At 40.0% G+C, this 19,332-nt stretch overlaps 2 protein-coding genes across 5 annotated transcripts in view; both read left to right on the top strand.

The window, feature by feature from the left end:
- Nucleotides 1-558: 558 nt before the first annotated feature.
- KAT14 (lysine acetyltransferase 14) overlaps nucleotides 559-19,332 on the top strand; it is a 76,491-nt gene continuing 57,717 nt past the window's right edge. For 2 of the 3 annotated variants that reach the window (XM_036009497.1, XM_036009496.1), the window contains exons 1-4: nucleotides 559-747; nucleotides 4,639-5,354; nucleotides 7,758-7,876; nucleotides 11,083-11,204. In XM_036009497.1, the coding sequence (XP_035865390.1) occupies nucleotides 5,096-5,354; nucleotides 7,758-7,876; nucleotides 11,083-11,204 (500 nt within the window). In that variant the 5' untranslated portion in view covers nucleotides 559-747; nucleotides 4,639-5,095. Of the gene's footprint in view, nucleotides 748-4,638; nucleotides 5,355-7,757; nucleotides 7,877-11,082; nucleotides 11,205-19,332 lie in introns of those variants that run through there. The other variant, XM_036009498.1, reaches the window with a different exon arrangement.
- Nucleotides 559-19,332, top strand: part of LOC114506203 (protein PET117 homolog, mitochondrial) — a 76,491-nt gene continuing 57,717 nt past the window's right edge. For both annotated transcript variants that reach the window (XM_028523711.2, XM_028523712.2), the window contains exons 1-4: nucleotides 559-747; nucleotides 4,639-5,354; nucleotides 7,758-7,876; nucleotides 11,083-11,204. In XM_028523711.2, the coding sequence (XP_028379512.1) occupies nucleotides 652-747; nucleotides 4,639-4,794 (252 nt within the window). In that variant the 5' untranslated portion in view covers nucleotides 559-651 and the 3' untranslated portion in view covers nucleotides 4,795-5,354; nucleotides 7,758-7,876; nucleotides 11,083-11,204. The remainder of the gene's footprint in view (nucleotides 748-4,638; nucleotides 5,355-7,757; nucleotides 7,877-11,082; nucleotides 11,205-19,332) is intronic.

Here is a 19,332-nt window from a genome sequence, read left to right as displayed (position 1 = left end):
TGTCTCTGCCCAGTTAGCATGCTCTTTAGCAATAAGGCTTTTCGATTTTAAGAAAAATCAGACTGTTTAAGAAAATCAGCAAGTTGATAGCAGGTGACTGTGTCTACGACATTTAACTAGCAAAACTCATCTCCTGGTGGCACGTCCCCGCCAAAAGGACAATGAAGGCTGAGTTTAGTGAAGCTGGTGTTGAGCAACAGCAACTGGGTCAGAGACCTACCTCAGCAGGAATTCCTTCCTCCACCCGAGCCCGACATTCCCAGCCACTGCTGGTGGTAGGGTGATAAAATGTAGTGGCTCAGGCATGGAGCCCCTCCACCCCACCCCCGAAGTGGTGCTGGAGCCAGTTTTGCGCCCAAGCTCTTCTTTAGAATTTGAATTGGCAGTGTTTTAACCCTGCCGCCTTGTAGGTTAGAGGGACATCCCTCCTTTCCTTTTCTAGGCTTCAACCAAAGTTGCACTTCCCAAGGAGCCGGGGCGCTGCTCGGCTCTTGATTGCTCGTGCCTGGCGGCGGAGGGAGGCACTCAAAGTGACTGGAGCTCTGTGTTCTACGTGTTGGGTCTGGCTCGCACAGTCCGAAACGCAAGCTGGGTCGTCGCTCCGAAGCCCCGCAGGGGTGGTCGAGGGCGGCCGAGGTGGCCCGCGCGGGGATGTCAAGGAGCTCGAAGCTGGTGCTGGGCCTCTCGGTGGTGCTGACGGTGGCCACTGTGGCCGGCGTGCATCTGAAGCAGCGACAGGACCAGCAGGTCGGTGTCACGTGACGGTCTCTTCCGGGCCCAGCGCTGCGGTGGTCCCGGTCTCTCCGCGTGGTTTCTCCCTAGCCCTGATATTTCCTTCTCTTTCTTTTCCTCCGCTGTGACGAGGCCCGGCACCCTCACGTTTTGGCGACTGCGGTCAGCTGGTTAGGCCCTGGGTCATGCAGCTCCCAGGCCGCGTGCGTCCTGGAGACACAGGCCACCCTCTCTAGGCCAGCGCCCGGGAGCCCGGCTCTCCTAGCTGAAGTTGCGTGGCTCCCTCGAACGCACGCTTGTGGGGTGGTCAGCGGTCCCGTTTTCAAGTCACAGCCACCCTGTCGTGTTACGACCCTCCAGAATGTTAGTGAGATCGCAGAAAAGTGGAAGAGGGGAAGGGATTTCCTTGGAGTACTTTCAGCGGGATACCGGCCTCTCCACCCCCAGGCCCAAGGTTAGGTCTTACTGCATTTAAATGCTAGTAAGACTTTTCCCTGTGGTAAAGAAGCACCGATCACTTTCCTTAGTGCCTGTGGCCATGGTAATTTGGTGAGATGCCTGTATGTTGTTTTTTCATTGCAGGGGGGTGGAATTTAAGGAGTCGGTTGCTATGAAAACTAGATTCTGGGGACGTTAGCGATACCAGCCTCCAAATTATCTTTTATTTTTTAATACCTTTATTTCTGGAAACAAGACTTACTAATCAGTGGAATGACGGGCAGTTTTGTGTTTCTCGGCCCATATTTTCTTTCGTATTCAAGTTAGCAAACATTTAATGATTGATCACCATGTGCCCGGCACCATACCAGGCACTTTTGGGGACTAAACATAAGGAAGCATACTGTTGCTGAGACCGATTCAAAACTGTGTTGCATGTTGAGTGTGAGAACGGGAACTAGGTCGTTGGTGAACTGTTACAGAACACGTTGGTGCAGTTATTGGTTGAGCTTAGTTTGCCTAAGGTGGAAGTAATCAGTAGCAAGAAAGTCTTTGCTATTGCGTTGACTGTCTTGCATTGACTGTGCTACGTGCTCTCTAAACAGATGTGAAGCAGATGAGGTCTTTGTCCTCTGTGTTCACAGTCCAAGGAAATCAGAAGAGAGGAAGCCTGTAAAAATACAAGAATTCTCGGGAGAGAGGGAAGGGATGATTAATGATGAAAGGCATGGAAGAGACTAGAGATTTGGGTTTCTAAGAGGGTAGCTTTTGTAACAGAGGCAGGAATATGGTTATGTGAGATATAGTTCTGAGGTCAGTGAACCGGGAATATTGAAGAGTGCCAGGTAAAGCTGGTTATTAGAGCTTGGTTCTGAAACCTAGCTACACACCCGATGTTCCTGCCAAGTTTTTACAATGCAACTGAGGCTGGGCACTACTCCAGTCCTGTTAAATCAGAATCTCTTGGGGATGGAGATCATGCTTATGTATGTTTTAAAAGTGACCCAGGGGTTTCTCAGCCAGGTTTGAGAACCACTGTGTTGGAGGGTTGAAGAACAGGAAGATTAAGATATTTGGAAGTTAGAGATGAAGCAAAGATGACCGGAATAACCTGTGTTTATCTTATATTCAGTTATTCATTGTGGGCTTACTTTCTAGCAGTGAGAAAGAGTTGGCCAAATGATTGATGGGGTGGGTATGTAGGAGGATTCAAGGGAAGCAAGACATGATGACTTGTTTCTTCACAGTCTACTATGTACCACGTGCTGCACTAAGAACTTGACATACATCATCTTTAATCCTCACAGGAACCCAGCAAAACAGGTAATACTTACATGAGGAGCCAGAGTTCTAGGTGTTAGAATTGGAATAGTGAAGAGGTCTTAGTTACTGGTAGGGTAGTAAAGTACACATCAGAAGAAAGATGTTGGAGGCAGTCAGCATAAACATTGAAACTTAGAGGAAGATAGCAAATGATGTATGGAGAGCAAGATCCTAAGTATATGCTAGTCTGAAAAGGCAGGGTACGATCTCAGGCAGGTGCAGAATGATTGCAGTGGAAGGTGTGGGCTTTAGGGGGTAGAGTGGGTGTGTGGGTATGTAGTGGTGTGAGGAGCACTAGATAGGAAGAATTGGGGAGGGAGGAGTGGAATGAGTACTTCCACTTCTGTTTCTGGAGGTCTTGCCAAGGGTTCAGGGATCAAGAAAATTGGTTTTCAGTTGATTTATTAGTCTTAATGACTCTTTATTCCCCCATAATATGGAGTGAAGTTCTAGGGCTGGAGGAGGTCCAGCAGGTAGATACTTGTTGAGTCTTTCAAATAGACATAATAATAAGTGACATGTGCCCATCTGCCTGCAGTGAGCACGGAACGCTGTGGATGGTTCGTCGAAACACGAGAAAAACATACCGGAGACAACTAGGTCCTATGGGGGAATAGGAACAGAAGGGCCACTCCTCATATGGGGAGCGCCTTGGCTACCCTCTCTCCTGGAGGGTGCCACTTGGCCACCCTTTCTCCTGGAGGGCGCCTTAGCGCCTCATCCTCCTGCACAAACAGGATTTTATTCTTGAATACCAATACAGTTTGCAAATTACAAGTAGTTAGTTTTTGAAAGGTGCTGGCAGATTTCCTACTGGTATCCTAAGCCAGAGATTTGGGGGTTTTATTTAAAAAGACTACAGGACTTAAAGCTTAGTTCTGTTTCCTGCCCGTGAGTTCATATTCTAATTAAAGAGCACCCTCCAGCAAGCAGATTTCACAGTGTCTTTTGTATTCTATGTCTTAGGCCTGATTACCCAGGAGCCAGTTTGTTTCTGGTCTGGGCTGTTTCGCCCCTGCAGGCCTGAGAAGACAAAGGCAGCCAGGAGACTTGGATTTCTCACATCCAAGAGCAAAAACTCAGGCTTTGGCAAAATTGGTGATTGATAATCGATTACCCCGTTATTTCCACAGCCCCTCAAGTCTTGTCCCTGTCATTCCTTTGTGAACGTGTCTGTCTTTGGTTCATTCTCTATCCAAGAGAATTGTTACCCGTAGTTCAAGCATGAAAAGGAATGAGGCATATGAACAGGCAGTGTTCATGCCAGGGAAATAAGTTTTGTCTCCTTTGTGGCTCCTGGTCTTGAGGTCTTTCACTCAGTCTAAGTCATGGGGGGTTACAGCTTCCTGAGACCAGGCAGGGTGGTCCTCAACAAATAATTACAAAAATATTCAGACCCCAGGACCTGTCTCCATTAATTCTGCCTTACAAAACTGTTGTTAAAAACTTATTAGAGCATTTTGTGACTTGTAACGATAAAATGTTGGTCATGACTGGATTGATGTTTTAAAAAGTCTCCTCTTAGGTGCTAGGTCCATATTCTGGAATTTTCTATCTTTCTTTAGTGCTTAACAAAATAACTACATTGATGGGTCTTTATTTTTTCTTTTGTTAGTAGCATTTTTTTCCTTCTCTGTTTTGTAATTGACTAATAATATTGTATAATTTTAATTTTTTCTCATATATTAGAAGCTAGGTTTTCAGCACCTTACAGCTTGCTTGTTCATATTTTAGTAATCTCTTTTTATCGATATTTATTCAACTAGAATAAAAAGTAGTTCAAAGAATTACTGTAGTAATCCTTACCAAATTTTTAAGTGTCATATATCAAGTAAACTTTTAAAATTCAACACAGTAGCAGTTTTTTTTCTTTTTTAATTGTTATTTCCAATTAAATGTTCTACACTGAATATTCAGGAATTTCTTAAAATATTTGATAAGTAGTCATTTAAGTGATAACATGATAGCACATTACCAGATTAATTTGATGTTTTCTTTATTGCATTTTACATTTATGCAGAAAGTTAAAATAGAGTCTGGAAGTTTTAAGTGTATTTTGGTAATGCTGTTATTTGGATTTGAATGGCACAGAGATGGGAACCACCTGTTCAGGGTGTTACTGAAATCTGTTTTTTACATTTTTAGAGGCTTCGTGACGGAGTGATCAGAGACATTGAGAGGCAAAATCGGAAAAAAGAAAACATTCGTCTTTTGGGAGAACAGATTATTTTGACTGAGCAACTTGAAGCAGAAAGAGAGAAGACATTGGCAAAGGATCTCAAAAAGCATGACTTGAAATGAATGTGAAATATTGGTGGGACAAGTAGTGTTGAATGTGTGTGTTCGTGAGTGTTGATGGAGAATAGCTTAGTGAGATCTTCCTCCTTTTTTTGGTCACTGTTCTTTTAAACTCAATCAAGTACAAGAACAATGGATTATGTAGTCTAAATTATTGCTTTAGAAGTTCATTACATCTGAGTAGAGAAGTGGGCACTCTTCTGAAGTTTCTGTTTGTGTAGTCCTGATAAAAGTCCCTTTAAGCGTGGTGTCCAGAGTTTACGATTGTTATAAAAAGCACTTCTGACCCTGTGAGAAAAAAGGGATGGATAGTAACATCCACCTGAGTAGTTTGATAAGTCGCCATGATGATGAAGCCACAAGAACTTCTACCTCAGAAGGACTGGAGGAGGGTGAAGTAGAGGGGGAGACTCTCTTGATTGTTGAATCAGAGGACCAGGCATCAGTGGACTTGTCTCATGATCAGAGTGGGGATTCCCTCAACAGTGATGAGGGAGATGTATCCTGGATGGAGGAGCAGCTGTCCTACTTCTGTGACAAATGCCAAAAATGGATACCAGCCAGTAAGGAGCTTCTCGATTCCTTTGGTTTGTCGGTTTCTATGTGGTTGGTTTTTTTAACCTATGAAAGAACATGAATGTAAAATAGACCTAAATAAAAAGATAATTATTATATTTATTTTTAGTTTAGTTTAACTAAATTTATATAAAACGCACATTTATACTAATAAAAACTGTCAACATCTATCAAGTTGTTAAATTAATGTTCTTTATGGTAATTCAATAAAGATTAGAAAATTGTAAATTCTGTGTTCCTTAAAGAATTAGCCAGATTTTTCCAACAAGGCTATGTTAAGAATTTGAATCCAAATTCTAGGCCCAGTGTAGAATTAAAGTTCAAGTTAATAACAATTACTCTTAATATTTACCTTAATGGAAAACTCCTGCTATTGTATGCTGAAGTAAGGCTAGAATTAGCAGAGTGAATGTGTTTTGTCCTTTTTTTCTAGGACTATTCTTGTTTTCTACTTGTTGGCCTCTTTGATCTGCTGGCAATAGATATATACACACATGCTTCCCTGATACTTTAGTTTTTCAACTCAGTCTTTTTAACTGCTAGCTTCCTAGTTCTCTAGGAAGAGTATACTTTGCCAGTCATCATGAGTCTTTACCAAAAAAAAAGGGGGTTTTGTGTTAGGTGGAGAACAGTTAAGATGTATATACTAGAGGAATTCTTTGTGTAATGGACTTTGTAACTAGGTCAGAGAAAAAAATTTTTTGTATGTAATTGTGAAGTAGGGCATTTTCTAGTGTGTAGAAATGTTTTTGTTAAAGACTCATCTATTCAGGTAACAGTTATTAATACATAACTTTTCACAGAAAACAAACCTAGAATTTATTATATCTTAGGTAATTTTTACTTATGAGCTCTTTCTGCTTATTAGTTCAAGGTCCTGCCTAAAGATCTCAGTGGCTCTCCCCCTGTTTTCACAGGATACATTTTCAACTGCACTTTATGATTGTGCCCTTGCTGCTTTAGCCTCTCTCTTTAGATTCCTCTTATCCTCGCACATAAAGAGAACTTTCTGTTAGGGTGAGCTTTTATTGGGTTGGCCAAAAAGTTCATTTAGTTTTTTCTGTAAGACGGTTCTAGTGCTTAGATGTCTTTAACTTCATTTGAAAGAATTTTATTGTATTATGACAATCAGCTGTCATATCAGTGTGCATTAAAAAAACATGAAAATTTGTGTAGCCATTAATGCTGAAGATGGAAGAAAATAAGCAACATTTTTGGCATATTATGCTTTATTATTTCAAGAAAGGTAAGAACACAACTGAAATGCAAAAGTAAAAGATTTGTGCAATGTATGGAGGACCAAAAGTGGTTTGTGAAATTTCTTGGTACCGTTGACATTTTGGCCAAACAATTCTTTGCTGTGGAACTGTTTTATGCATTGGAACATGTTTAGCAGCTTCTACTAAACATGGCCTCTACTCGCTAGGCACCAATAGTGGGAGATAGCTGACATACTCAAAATACCCAAATCAATAAAGTTATTGGTGAAAATGAAAACATGTGTCTTCTATTTATGGAAAAAACTAAATGGACTTTTTGGCCAATCCAATCATTCTCTACAAACAAGTCTTTTTTATCCTTAGGACTTAGCAAATTTTAATTTTCTTTCTGGAACATGCATCACTATAGCCTCCAACACCCGCATACACAAGCATCTCTCTTCCCCTGGCCAATTCTAATCATCTTGTAGAACTCACTTTTTCTAGCTCTCCTATCTTTCCAATATGGGTCATGCATCCCTTTTATGTGCCCTCACATTGCCCTTAGCACCACTGATTTTTGTGTCTTCATAGAGTATGTGCCACCTGGGAACTTTAAAAAATGCAAACCCAGGCCGTGCTTCCAAGATTGATTCATTTCATGTGGGGTAGGCCAATGCATGTTAAAAACAAAACCCAAAATCCTCCCTAGGTGATTCTGATATACGGTGAGGATGGAGAACTGTGCTGTTGTGATTACCTATTTCCTCATGTGTCCCTTACAGAATTTAAGCTGAGAACAGTTACTATCTATACCTGCTTTGGGCAGAGTAGTCCTAGTGCCTAGCCCAGTGCCTGATACTTCAGTGGGTGGACAGATGTTTGAATGTGTAAAGAGACCTATAGGAGTCAGGAATGTTAATAGCTGGAAAACCCAGTGAGCAACAAGTGAGCCTTGCCTAGTATCTTTCTCCTAAAAGTAAAGGAACCAGTGATCTTAAGTTGGGCACACACTTGATGTTGGAAGAATACAAATCTTTCTACTCCCTTCCCTGCCTCCTATTGTGGACTGGCTGGGGGGAAAAAAAAGTAAAAGAAAAACAGCATAAGAAACTTGGAAAATCTGGTTGATAAAAACTAAACATTTGGGTTACCACAGCTCTATGATAAACGTTTTTGTTTTTCTCCTAGGTCAGCTGAGGGAACAGCTCAGTTACCTTAAGGGTGATAATTTTTTTAGGTTTACTTGTTCAGATTGCTCAGAAGATGGCAAAGAGCAGTATGAAAGGCTGAAGCTAACATGGCAGCAAGTGAGTAAAAGGCTCTTCCTGTATAATTCATGAGGTTGGTCCCCCAAGGAATTTATTGGAATGTATGGAAAAAGGAACTTCTGTGAGCTTTTGAGCTGTTTTGAGCATCACTTTTTATTTACCCGTGAAAGTTATGTACTGAATGTGTGGAGAAAGTTCTTGGTACTCAGTGCTAACTTCGTGAATTGGGTTTGAGGTTCTTGAAAACACGATTTCATTTTTTTAAAAGATGTTATTTGTTTTTAGAGAAGGGAGGGAGGAAGAGAGGAAGAGAAACACCTGTGTGAGAAACACATTTGGTTCACTCTCATATGCGCCCCAACCAGGGACTGAACCTGTAACCCAGGCATGTGTCCTGACTGGGAATCCAACTAGCAACCTTTCCTTTGCAGGATGACAGCCAACCAACTGAGTCACACTGGTCAAGGCACAGTTTCATTTTTATGTAATACCAAACTCTGACTTTCATTGAAAATTAAGTTCACATTTTTCTGGCAGCCTTTTTTTGGAAACATGAAACCATTTTTAAAAATGGAAAGATGGCCCATTGGAAATAGATTAGGAAGACATAAGGTGGCTGATTGTAGAAACCAACACAGTCCAGCTTTTCTGCATTTGAACTCAAACATGTTTAAATATTTTTTGCTTGATGAATACTTATGTCCACTTTTAGTCACCTTGAATACCAGTACCATAATCCAGCTTAGCCTGATCGAGATAGCCTTATCGTATAGCCTGAACGATAACTTTTTATTGATCTTTGGTTGTATTAATTTTTTTGGTTTTATTTTTATATTAATATGTCTGTAGTAAGCATAATGTATATACAGTGTTTAAGTTCTAAAAAGGAACACATTATACATATTCAATTTTATGTTTGTTGATTCAACAAATGTTGAGTACCTGTAATGAACCAGGCACTGTTCTAGGCCTGGAGGCTACTGTGATGAACTTGCACAGCTAAGACCCCTGCCCCATGCAGTGACATTCTAGACATTTATTTTAGATTGTAAGTAGACAACTAAGTTAGTTACCCATTGCACTTTTTTGCTGTGAAGGAAATAAAACAGGGTAATGAGAAAAGATTGTATATTATACCATCTAAGCCACTTTAGGTGTTCCTTGCAAATCATAGTTGCTTTAGCAGCCTTAGATTTATCTTAATTATCAGCTTTATTAGGACATCTAATGAAATCTGTCAGTGGTGAATGGAAGGAGTCTTTGACTTGTCTGAAAATATATGAGTAGAAAGTGAAGTTTGTATTGAGGATATAGTCTCATGAATGTTGTAATTCCAATATTTTTCTCAAAGAGCACATGCAACCTACTCTAGGCAGGGTCAGTTTAATGTTAATAGATTATTCTGATGTGTGCACATGTAGGCAGATTTGCACTTGGCTTGCAAGTAGCTTCTCAAAAGCTGTAAAATGGAAGAGCAAATATATGTATTTTGTTATTTTCAGGAATACGAGTATTCTCTGAAGGTTCTTTTTAAAAGAAGAACTAGTTTTTGATTGTATTGCTCAGAATATATGATTGGCTCAATTTGCACACTTAATTAGACTAATAACACTTGGAAATTATTTCTTTTACTTCCAAAGACACATTGGTCGTGGATAATACTGGTGTGATGAAATGATAACTTCCATCAGGTGCATCTGGTTCTTGGCAAGCTGTTGACCAGTGTTTCTCGTTGCATCTTAAAAACTCAGTCTGTCATCAAAGAGCTGACAGACACTCAGTTGGTCTTGAATAGATTTCATTAGAATGTGGGTTTTCTGGGTTTTTTAAAATCTTAAACTTTGTCTTTGTTGCTTTATCAAAGTAATAAATGGAAATGCTTGCTTATATTACTGAATACCAACAGTAAAAAGGTCTGGTCTCCTGACTAAAAGGCCTCTTTCTTCCACACCCTCCTTTTATCTTCTGTCTTCCTCTTTGGTGGCTTGTGAACAACAAGTTTGAAATGCAGGAGAATCTTTATCATGTGTTTGGGAAGGACAGTGTAGTTTTTACATTCTTGTCCTGGACAGTCATTCTTACTTTACAAGTAAAGAAAGATACCATGATTGTTTTTCAAGATACTTGTGTCAGCTGTGTCTTTGCCAATCCTGAACTAGGCCCTGGGGATACACTGGTTCACAAGGCTGGCCTGTTACTGATGAGTATGTCTAATCATGCGAGCAGAAAACTAAACTGGGATGCGTTATTTTAGATTATGAATTCCAGGAGAGGAGAAAAACCATGTCCTTTATATATTGAGCTTGTAATTTTCCTCAGTAAGTATTGTGATAATAGGTAAAGTTATTTTCATGTACATTTGAATTTTTAACTTTTTAAAGTAATGAAATGTTTCAATTATAAAAAAATAGATTGGAAATAAATTAACAGACACTTATGTATCTGCCACTGAAATTAACAGTAAATTATGTTTCTGAGGTACTGTAGGAGCGAATAGGCAGAAGTTCGCTTCATTCTTTCTTTAAAGGACTTCTTGAAAAATAACTTTTAAAAATTGTGGTAATAAGCCCTGCCTGGTATGACTCAGTGGATTGAGCACTGGCCTGTGAAACAAAACAAATAAAAATTGTGGTAATATATACCCACCATAAAAGCTTACAATTTTAAGCATTTTTAAGCATACAGTTCAGTGGAATAAAGTGTGTTTACATTGTTTGGCAACCATCACCATCATCCATTTCCAGAACTTTCTTAGCTTCCCAAACTGAAACTCCATATCCATTAAACAGTAACTCCCCATGAACAATAACTGCTCAAAGGAAGATGCTTGTTGGTTAATGTAGACCTGATACAAAAATAAGTGAAAGAATTTGAAAAATTTGTTCGCAGGGTTATCTGTTAGGCTGTCCAAAAGTTTTGTAAAGTTAAGGATGAGGGGAATTGAAACTCAGTTTGGAAGCATCATAATTGCCTTGGGTCATAGACACTCTAATGGGACTATTGGGAGTTAAAGCTGTGGACCAGACATTGGGGGATGAATTAAATAAACTTTAATAGACTTCTTTATAGCTTCAGGATCCTCCTTATGGAAATAAATTCTATACTAAGAATATTCTAATATTATCCTTCCTTTCTCCCCTCCATTCTCCAGCATTACTACCTAGAATATAAAACATATTTCCCCCCTGCAGATTAACACCCTTAATCATGCCTCTCTCCCATCCCTTGTTTACTTTGTGTTTCAGGTTGTCATGTTGGCAATGTACAACTTGTCTCTGGAAGGAAGTGGACGTCAAGGTTATTTCAGGTGGAAAGAGGATATCTGCGCTTTTATTGAGAAACATTGGACTTTTTTACTAGGGAATAGGTAATGTGATTTTTAAAAAGTCTTTTACTTGAACAAAGATGTGAAGAACAAAGAATATTTGAGACAGCTTGAGACAGCCTAATACAGCCCTCTACAGCAGTAATTTTCAACTTTTTTCATCTTATAGAACACATAAAGTAATTCTAAATTCTGCAGCACACACAAAAATATATTTTTTGCTGACCTGACCAAAAACATAGGCATAATTTGATTCATTCATACTGGATGGCTATTGTTGTGTTGCTATTGTTATTTATTTTTATTTGACAGTCTAAGGGAAAAGAGGTCAGTAAAAATGGTCAGGTACTGTGTGTTTTAAAAATTGGTATGGCACACCAGTTAAAAATTGCTGCTCTGGAGAATTAGAATACATGTTTGCTTGTGGCAGTTACAGACAATTTTGTAAGTCAGAAAATGTCCTTATGGGAAGATCAGAAGAAGAAAAATAATGACAATTATTGACTGTACCCATTAATATTGCTCTTCATTAATAGAGACTTGTTAGTATTTGTTTTATTAACTGGGAGAACAGTTTTATAATTTTGGTATTACAGTGCTTAGCAAAGTCTAGGTACATTAATACACATATGGCTTATTCATTCATTCTTTTCGTAATAATGCTTTCAATTTGCTGCTGAGTGTACTCCTCCTTGGTGGCTACTTTGGTTCATCAGACTTAGGGATGCCAGTGCGCAGACATTGAGACCATGTGTTTTAACTAAATGTTTGTGTGGACCTAATAAGATCTTTATTGCAATTTAGGAATTAGTGAGTTTGCAGCTGCATTTGTGAATTCTGTTTGAGGTTCTGATTGTTAACTGCCATCTGAAGTCCTGTGTGAAATTCATAAATATTGCATATTGGGTCAGCGTAGATAAGATAAAGGCTCTGATCACATCATGTCAGAGCTGGGAGTTTGTACGTGTCCTCACTCTGAACTCACTGCAGCCTCTATTTCCTCCAGTGCTGAGAAGTCACAGTTCTGCTGATGTTCCTGGGAATTCAGGGAAGACATTTGTAAGGAGGGATGACCTTCTAGAGGCTTGCTATGAGTTAAAAATAGAATAGATTCAGTTCATTTTTACTAAAGGAGTTATTTTTGTTCTGGAGTATTTTAGTGGTACTAAAGAAAGAATTGACAGTATAACTGGTTCTTTTTCTCAAAGAAAGGAAATCTGTTGTCTTAGTTGAATGATTTAGCACTATTTGTGGAACTCAATAGATCCCATTTATAAGGGACAAGAAAGGGAAAAAACTGATAAAATTAGATCTTGGAATGTTTTCATAATCTCTTAGTGCTATTCTGTTTAATGGATTGTCTTCTGGAAGAAATTGGATTTAAATTGACTATTGTTAAGGATATTGCCTTTCTTTTAACAGAACTTGTTTGATTTCACTTGTTCATTTCTACAGCCTGTTCTTTTTAAATACGTCTGAAAGGCATTAATTACTTTCCAGTTGCTATATAGTTTAACCACTAGACTAGTGGTGTTGGCCATAATAATGCATCCCTTGAATTATTATATAGTTATTTAAATCAAGTCACTTAAAAATACATTTATTTTATAAAAAAAACTTCACACCAAGTTGGGAAGTGAAAAACTCCTATCATTTGTCATAAATAGAATGAAACTATAAAAATAAATGCACTAGAAATAAAATGCCATTAAGTTGTAGGCCCATGAGACCCACTTTCTTCATCAAAAGGGGAGAATACATATGTTAGAATTTCAAACAACAAAGTTACTCCTTGATCTAACCAGAAGGAGTGAAAGAGAATTAAAATTTACTCTGTGATTCTTTGTTACTCAGTTTTCTGACCAGTGCTAACCTTTATTTTGGAACTCTGCTTTAAACATCAGTGATTGGGAGGTCACCTGAAACTGCTCCTTGATTGAGTCACCACGGGCTCTGTTGTCTCTGTATGAACATACACAGAATCACTATACCCCAGAGAACCAGGCTGTAAAAAACATTTGCAGTCAAACTTTTTTCATAGCTAATAAAGATTTTAATTCTCCTATTCATAGAACATGTTTTAAGTTCTTAACAATAGTAACCATTTCTTATTTGCTATAAAAGGTAGGAGAATAGCACACTGTGTAATGAAGTTCTAAATTTGAATACATTTTCTTTCAGATACTTATAGATTTTGCTTTTGTGCCTTTAATTTTGTTTACTTTTTAATTATATTTTATTGATTATGCTATAACAGTTGTCTTGATTTTTCTCCCGTTGCACCCTTCCACCAAGTGGCCCTTGTTCCTTCAGGCAATCCTCCTACCATTGTTCATGTCCATCGGTCATGTGTATAATTTCTTTGTGTACTGCATTTCTTATACTATACTTCACATCCCCATGGCTATTCTGTAACTACCTATTTGTACTTCTTAATTCCCTCACTTCTTCACCCATTCTCTTCCTTGTCCCTCCCATCTGGCAACCTCCTGATGACTAACTTCTTTTCTCTTGCTTTTAAGAGTCTCTCTTTATCTTTAACCTTTGGCCTTTTAATAATGATATGTCTTGGAGTGGGCCTCTTTACATCCATCATAATTGGGACTCTTGTGCTTCTTGGACTTGCATGTCTATTTCCTTCACCAATTAGGGAAGTTTTCTTTCACTATTTTTTCGGAAAGATTCCCAATTTCTTACTCTTTCTCTTCTCTTCTGGCATAGCTATGAGGAGAATGTTGGACCAGAGGCTGTTTCACACTGTCCTCATTTTTTAAATTCTTTTTTTCTTCTTCTTGTTCCAATAGTTGTTTTTTGCCTCCTTATGTTCCAAATCATTGATGTGATTCTTGGCTTCATTCTACTGTTGTTTCCCTGTAAATTGATCTTTATTTCAATTAGTGTGTCATTTGTTTCTGACTGGGTTTTTTTTTAATTCTCCTGAGGTCTTCACTAAGTTTCTTGAGCATCCTTAAAAACAGTGTTTTGAACTCTTCATCTAGTAGATTGCTTGTTTCCATTTTGTTTAGCTCTTTTTCTGGAGTTTTGATCTGTTCTTTCATTTGGGCCATGTTTTCTTATTTCTTCGTCTTTGCAGCCTCCCTGTGTTTGTTTCTATGTATTAGGTAGAGCTCTTTTGACTCTGTGTCTTGGTAGTGTGGCCTAATGTATGGTGGCCTGTAGGGTACAGTGGCACAGCCTCCCCTTTGTCCAGGCTGGGTATTCGAAGTGTGCCCTTTGTGTGGGCTGAGAACACACTCCTTTTGTATTTGAGCCTTGGTCGCTGTTGGGAGATCAATGGGAGGAATTGACCCAGACCAGTCAGCTGCAAAGACTGGCTGTGACCATGGACCACCAACCCCTGCCCTCGATGGGGGGTCAGATGTGTAGGGACAGGGTGGTGGTGAGGATCTGACATGGTCTGTAGCTGTCCACTGGGTGTGTTGGTCCTGGGATATCCCAGGTGGCACAGCCTAAGGTCAGCCTCTACCTGTGTTTTGTGTGGGGCATCCTGTCTGAACTGTAAAGCAGTCTGAGATGGCTCCTACATGTGCTGGCCTTGGAGATTCCCAGGTGTAGCCAAGCTGTGCCTGTAATCTGACTGCCACTAGGGCTCATGGAAGCCAGCTGTTGCTTGTTTGATAGGATTTGGGAGCCAAGAGCAGCCATTCTTTAGAAAAGTAGCTTGGGTAGAGCCTCTCTGGATTTCCAAGGTGGGTCACACAATGTTAGCCAGGTTGATGGAATCTCAGATATGGTACCAGCTTACCGGCTTTGTGGAGTTAGGACTCAGCAAAGGGACAATGACTTCTGCTCATCCTGATGCCAGACACTTCAGTCTCTCCCTGTATACCACTGGTGCCTTTCAAGCTGCCACCTTGGTGCTGGGGTGCAGAGGAAGCAAGTCTGAGTAGGTAAGTCTGTGTGTGGTTCCCCAAGATGAACTGCTCTGAGATCCGGTTGCCTCCTCCACCTGCTGTTTTTCGCAGCCAGGAGATGTGGGGACTTACCGTCCTGGCACTGGAATCCTGGGCTGGGGGTGCTGGTGTGTGTCTGGGACTGCTTGCTCCTGAGATACCCCTTCCGAAATTTTATCCACGTGGGTGTGGGGCTAACCTGTTCCATTTCTGTGCCCCTCCTAACAGTTTGGATGGATGTAGTTTCTTCATTTCCGTAGTTGTCAGACTTCCATTCAACTTGATTTCTGACGTTCCTAAGTGATGGTTCTTCTATATTTGAATTGTAATTTTGATGTGGCTATGCAAAGAGGTGAGTCACACCTGCCTATGTCACCATCTTGATTGGAAGCTGCCTTTAATTTTTATTTAGTTTAAGTGTGTCAAGGATTATTTAGGGATAATCTAAATAACTATATGTACCTATTATAGAAATAAATTAAAAAATATACAGAAGCTTTATTAATTACCACAGTTTAATTGTCATTGTGTGTGTGCTCACTTAATTTGCTTGTACAATCTCAGCCTTGAATTCTTCCAGGAGTACCTTTGATTAGTGAAGAATAGTCTGAATAGCTTATTCTTTATTGATTTTAAGGTGCACAATATTTCAGATTTTGATTTCTCTGACAGCTGGATATATCTTACAAGTGATGGTGTGTCAAAATTTGATAGTTTTCTTATATATAAATGATATATTTTAAAATTAGTAGGTCTTATATTTGATGAAATATGAAACAACACATTCATAGTATTTAAAATTCAAAAAGTTATATGAAGATTCTAGGGAGATGGCAGAGTAGCAAGCACCAGAAATTTGTCTCCCTACCTAGACAGTAATTACAACTGGATAATCTGTCTGATGTAACTCCAAAAATAGGGTTTTTGGAGTCTGTTGAAGGTTTGCAAATTTCAGGGGAAGGTTTGGATAGTAAATTGCTCTTAATTTCAGTTTCAACTCTTAGGATTCCCTGTAGCTTCTGCCTATCCCTCATACTTCAGCTGTGGCAGGCAACAATATGCATGTCCTCAGAGCAGCTTGCATATAGCTTATGGGAGCCAGGGTGGAGAAAAAAGACCCTGTCCTCCAAATATTATGATCTGTACTCAGATCGCTGCTGTTCCTGATAACAGGTACAAAGAGGTAGGTGGCCATTGTTTCACTTCCCCTGTTGCAAGCCACTTCCCCTCTAGCTGAATCAGTTTTTAAGGGATTTAATAGGCTGGTTCCACCCCTCTGCACTTCATTTGTCTTTTTGTTTCCTTTTTGGAGCCAGACATTCAAAAGCAACTACATATACAAGGGAAATTAGAAGGTCAATATACGTGCTCAGGGGAAGGCACACGCTCAGAAATGACCTGAGAAGACCTTAAGTTTATACAATTCATGCTGATCTTTGGCACAAGGGACAGCCTACGTCAATCAAAAGACTAAAACCAAACTTTGGGAAAGGAAGATAATCTAATTTCCAGAGTTACTATGTTATTAAATTCAAATGTCCTATTTTAAATTTAAAAAAATTAAAAGGAATACAATGAAACAACCAAGTATGGTCCATTCAAAGGAAAAAACATAATCCAACAGATACTTCCTTAAAAAAAACAAAAACAATAAAACCAATGGTGGATTTACTAGACAAAGACTTTAAAACAACTGTCAAAGATGTGCAAAGAACCAAAGGAAGATGTGGAGAAAGTTGAGAAAATGATGTAAGAAAAAACCAGAAATATCAGCAAAGAGGTAGGAAACCTAAAAAGAAGTCAGAAGGAGATTCTGGAGCTGCAAAGTATAGTAACTGGAATGAAATATTGACTAGAGAGATTCAAAGGTAGAATTGAGAGGTTCAATACAGAGATTAAATAGGCAGAAAGTAGATTCAATGAACTTGAGGATAGGACCATGGGAAGTATTAGGTCCGAGAAACGGAAAGCAAAAAGATCAAGAAGTGACCAGAACCTAAGGGATCTATGGGATACCACCAACTGAACTAATTAATAGTCATTGTGTGAGAAAGCAAGTGAAATGACTTCCCCTATGGTCACACTGTTTGGGCAAGAGGAGGGAGCCTACAAAAGTTTGAAAAAGTTTAGACTGGAGAGGTGCTGTGGAACGAGAATATTGCTGGTAAAAGCTAAAGTTATTTGCTTCATTACTGATAGTGTTTATGCCTATTGGTTTATTTTTTTGCCTTTCTTTCTAGTACATCATTTTTGCTAAGAATACTTTTTTCTTTTGCTTCCTACCACTATTTTAGAACTGTTAAACTGGCTTTCTTATGAAAGAATTTCTGGTAATTGACTTATGTTTTCAAGGTGGAAATAGAACAGTTGCGTTTGAAAGAATTTTCAAGAGGAACCTGAGTATTAGACATTTAACATATTTAAAAATGTTTGTTATATATACTCTTGTGTAATTATATACTTGCTTACCCCACCCCCAAAGTTAAATTCTTTGTTTTTGGAACATATTGTGCAATATAGTTTTAACCCATTGTATGGTGTAAAGGCCAATAGGAACAGACTAAGAGATGCACCTGATACCTTGGGTAAAATGAACTGTTTATTAGGGTAGATAGGTAAACACAGCTCAACTCCTTGAACAACCACATGAAAATTGTAACTAATATGTAACAGCCATCACTCAGGACCATCAGAAATTGATTTGAATGGAAGTCTGACTACTATGAAATTAAGAAACCACATCCATCCAGACTGGTAGAGAAGGCAGATATGTGAAATGGGCTCGTCCCACATCCATGTGTGGTGGATAAAAATTTGGGAGGGATATCTCAGGGGCAAGGAGTACCAGCCCTATATCGAGCACTCCAGCCTGCGGTTCCAGTAGGAAGATAAGTCCCCATAACTTCTGGCTGCAAAGACCAGTAGGGATTGTTCAGCAGAAGAAACTTCTGGAGTCCCAAGCAGTTCCCCTTAAAAAACCCACATATGGACTTACACAGACACACTCCCTCTGAGCTCCCACACCACTGGGGTAGCAGCTTGAAAAGCACCAGTGGCATACAAAGAGGAACTGAAGTATCTATCATCAAGGTGGGAGCTAGTGGACAGTTTACTCCCAGCCAGGAAGGTGAGCAGCAGCCATTGTCACTTTTCTGAGCTTTCCCCACACACAGCCGCAGAGCAAACAGTCAGGTGCGTATCTGAAGACTTGATCAACCTGGCTAACACTGTTTGCCCTTCCTTGGAGATCCCTGATACTCCATCCCTTCGAATGTACTGTTCCATCCAAACTGTTAACTGTTCCACCAAATTTACAGGCCCATCCAAACTGTTAACTGACTTTTCCATATGAATGCCTGGTCTTGGCTATTGCTTTACAACTTCCAAAATCCTATCAAATGAGCAAGAGCTAGGTGGCCCCATGCCTGGAACTAGCAGCAGCCAGCCTAGATTCAAAGCTTGCCTTTCCCTGGGAATCTCCAGCCCAGCACAAGTAGCAGCTTGAAGGCTCAGAAAAGTGACAATGGCTGCTGCCCACCTTTCTGTCTGGGAGTAAGCTGTCCGCCAGCTCCCACCTCGATGACAGATACTTCAGTTCCTCCTTGTATGCCACTGGTGCTTTTCAAGCTGCTACCCCAGTGGTGTGGAAGCTCAGAGGGAATGTGTCTGTGGTAGTCCACATGTGGGTTTTTTAAGGGGAACTGCTTGGGACTCCAGAAGTTTCTTCTACTGAACAATCCCCGCTGGTCTTTGCAGTCAGAAGTTTGCAGCACAAGTTGCAGTCAGGTTGCTTTATAGCTCATGCAGGGTGGCCCTTGGCAGAACACAGGTGAGCACTGACCTTGGCCTGTACAACCTGGGGAGCCCAGAGCTCCAGGTACATAGGTACCTAGTGGACAGCTACAGACCACATCAGAGTACCACCACCCTGCCCCCACAAAACAGATCCTTCACAGAGGGTGGAAATTGTCATTCAGTGGTCACAGTCAGTCCTTGCAGCTGACTGGCCTATGCAAATCCCTCTCATTGACCTGCCAACAGCAATCAAGGCTCAACTACAAGAGGAGGGTGTACTCAGCGCACACAAAGGGCGCACTTCGAGTACCCTGCTTGGGTGGTAAGGGAGGCTGTGCCACTGAACCCTACAGGCCACCTATATATTAAGGCACACTACCAAGACATGGAGTCAAAGCAGCTCTACCTAATACATAGAAACAAACCAGGGAGGCTGCCAAAATGAGGAGGCAAACATGGCA

Source organism: Phyllostomus discolor, chromosome 9 (genome assembly GCF_004126475.2).
Source record: "Phyllostomus discolor isolate MPI-MPIP mPhyDis1 chromosome 9, mPhyDis1.pri.v3, whole genome shotgun sequence".
In the NCBI taxonomy this organism is placed as follows: Eukaryota; Metazoa; Chordata; class Mammalia; order Chiroptera; family Phyllostomidae; genus Phyllostomus; species Phyllostomus discolor.
Note: the sequence above shows the minus strand (reverse complement) of the source record. Positions and strands in the feature narration are given on the sequence as shown.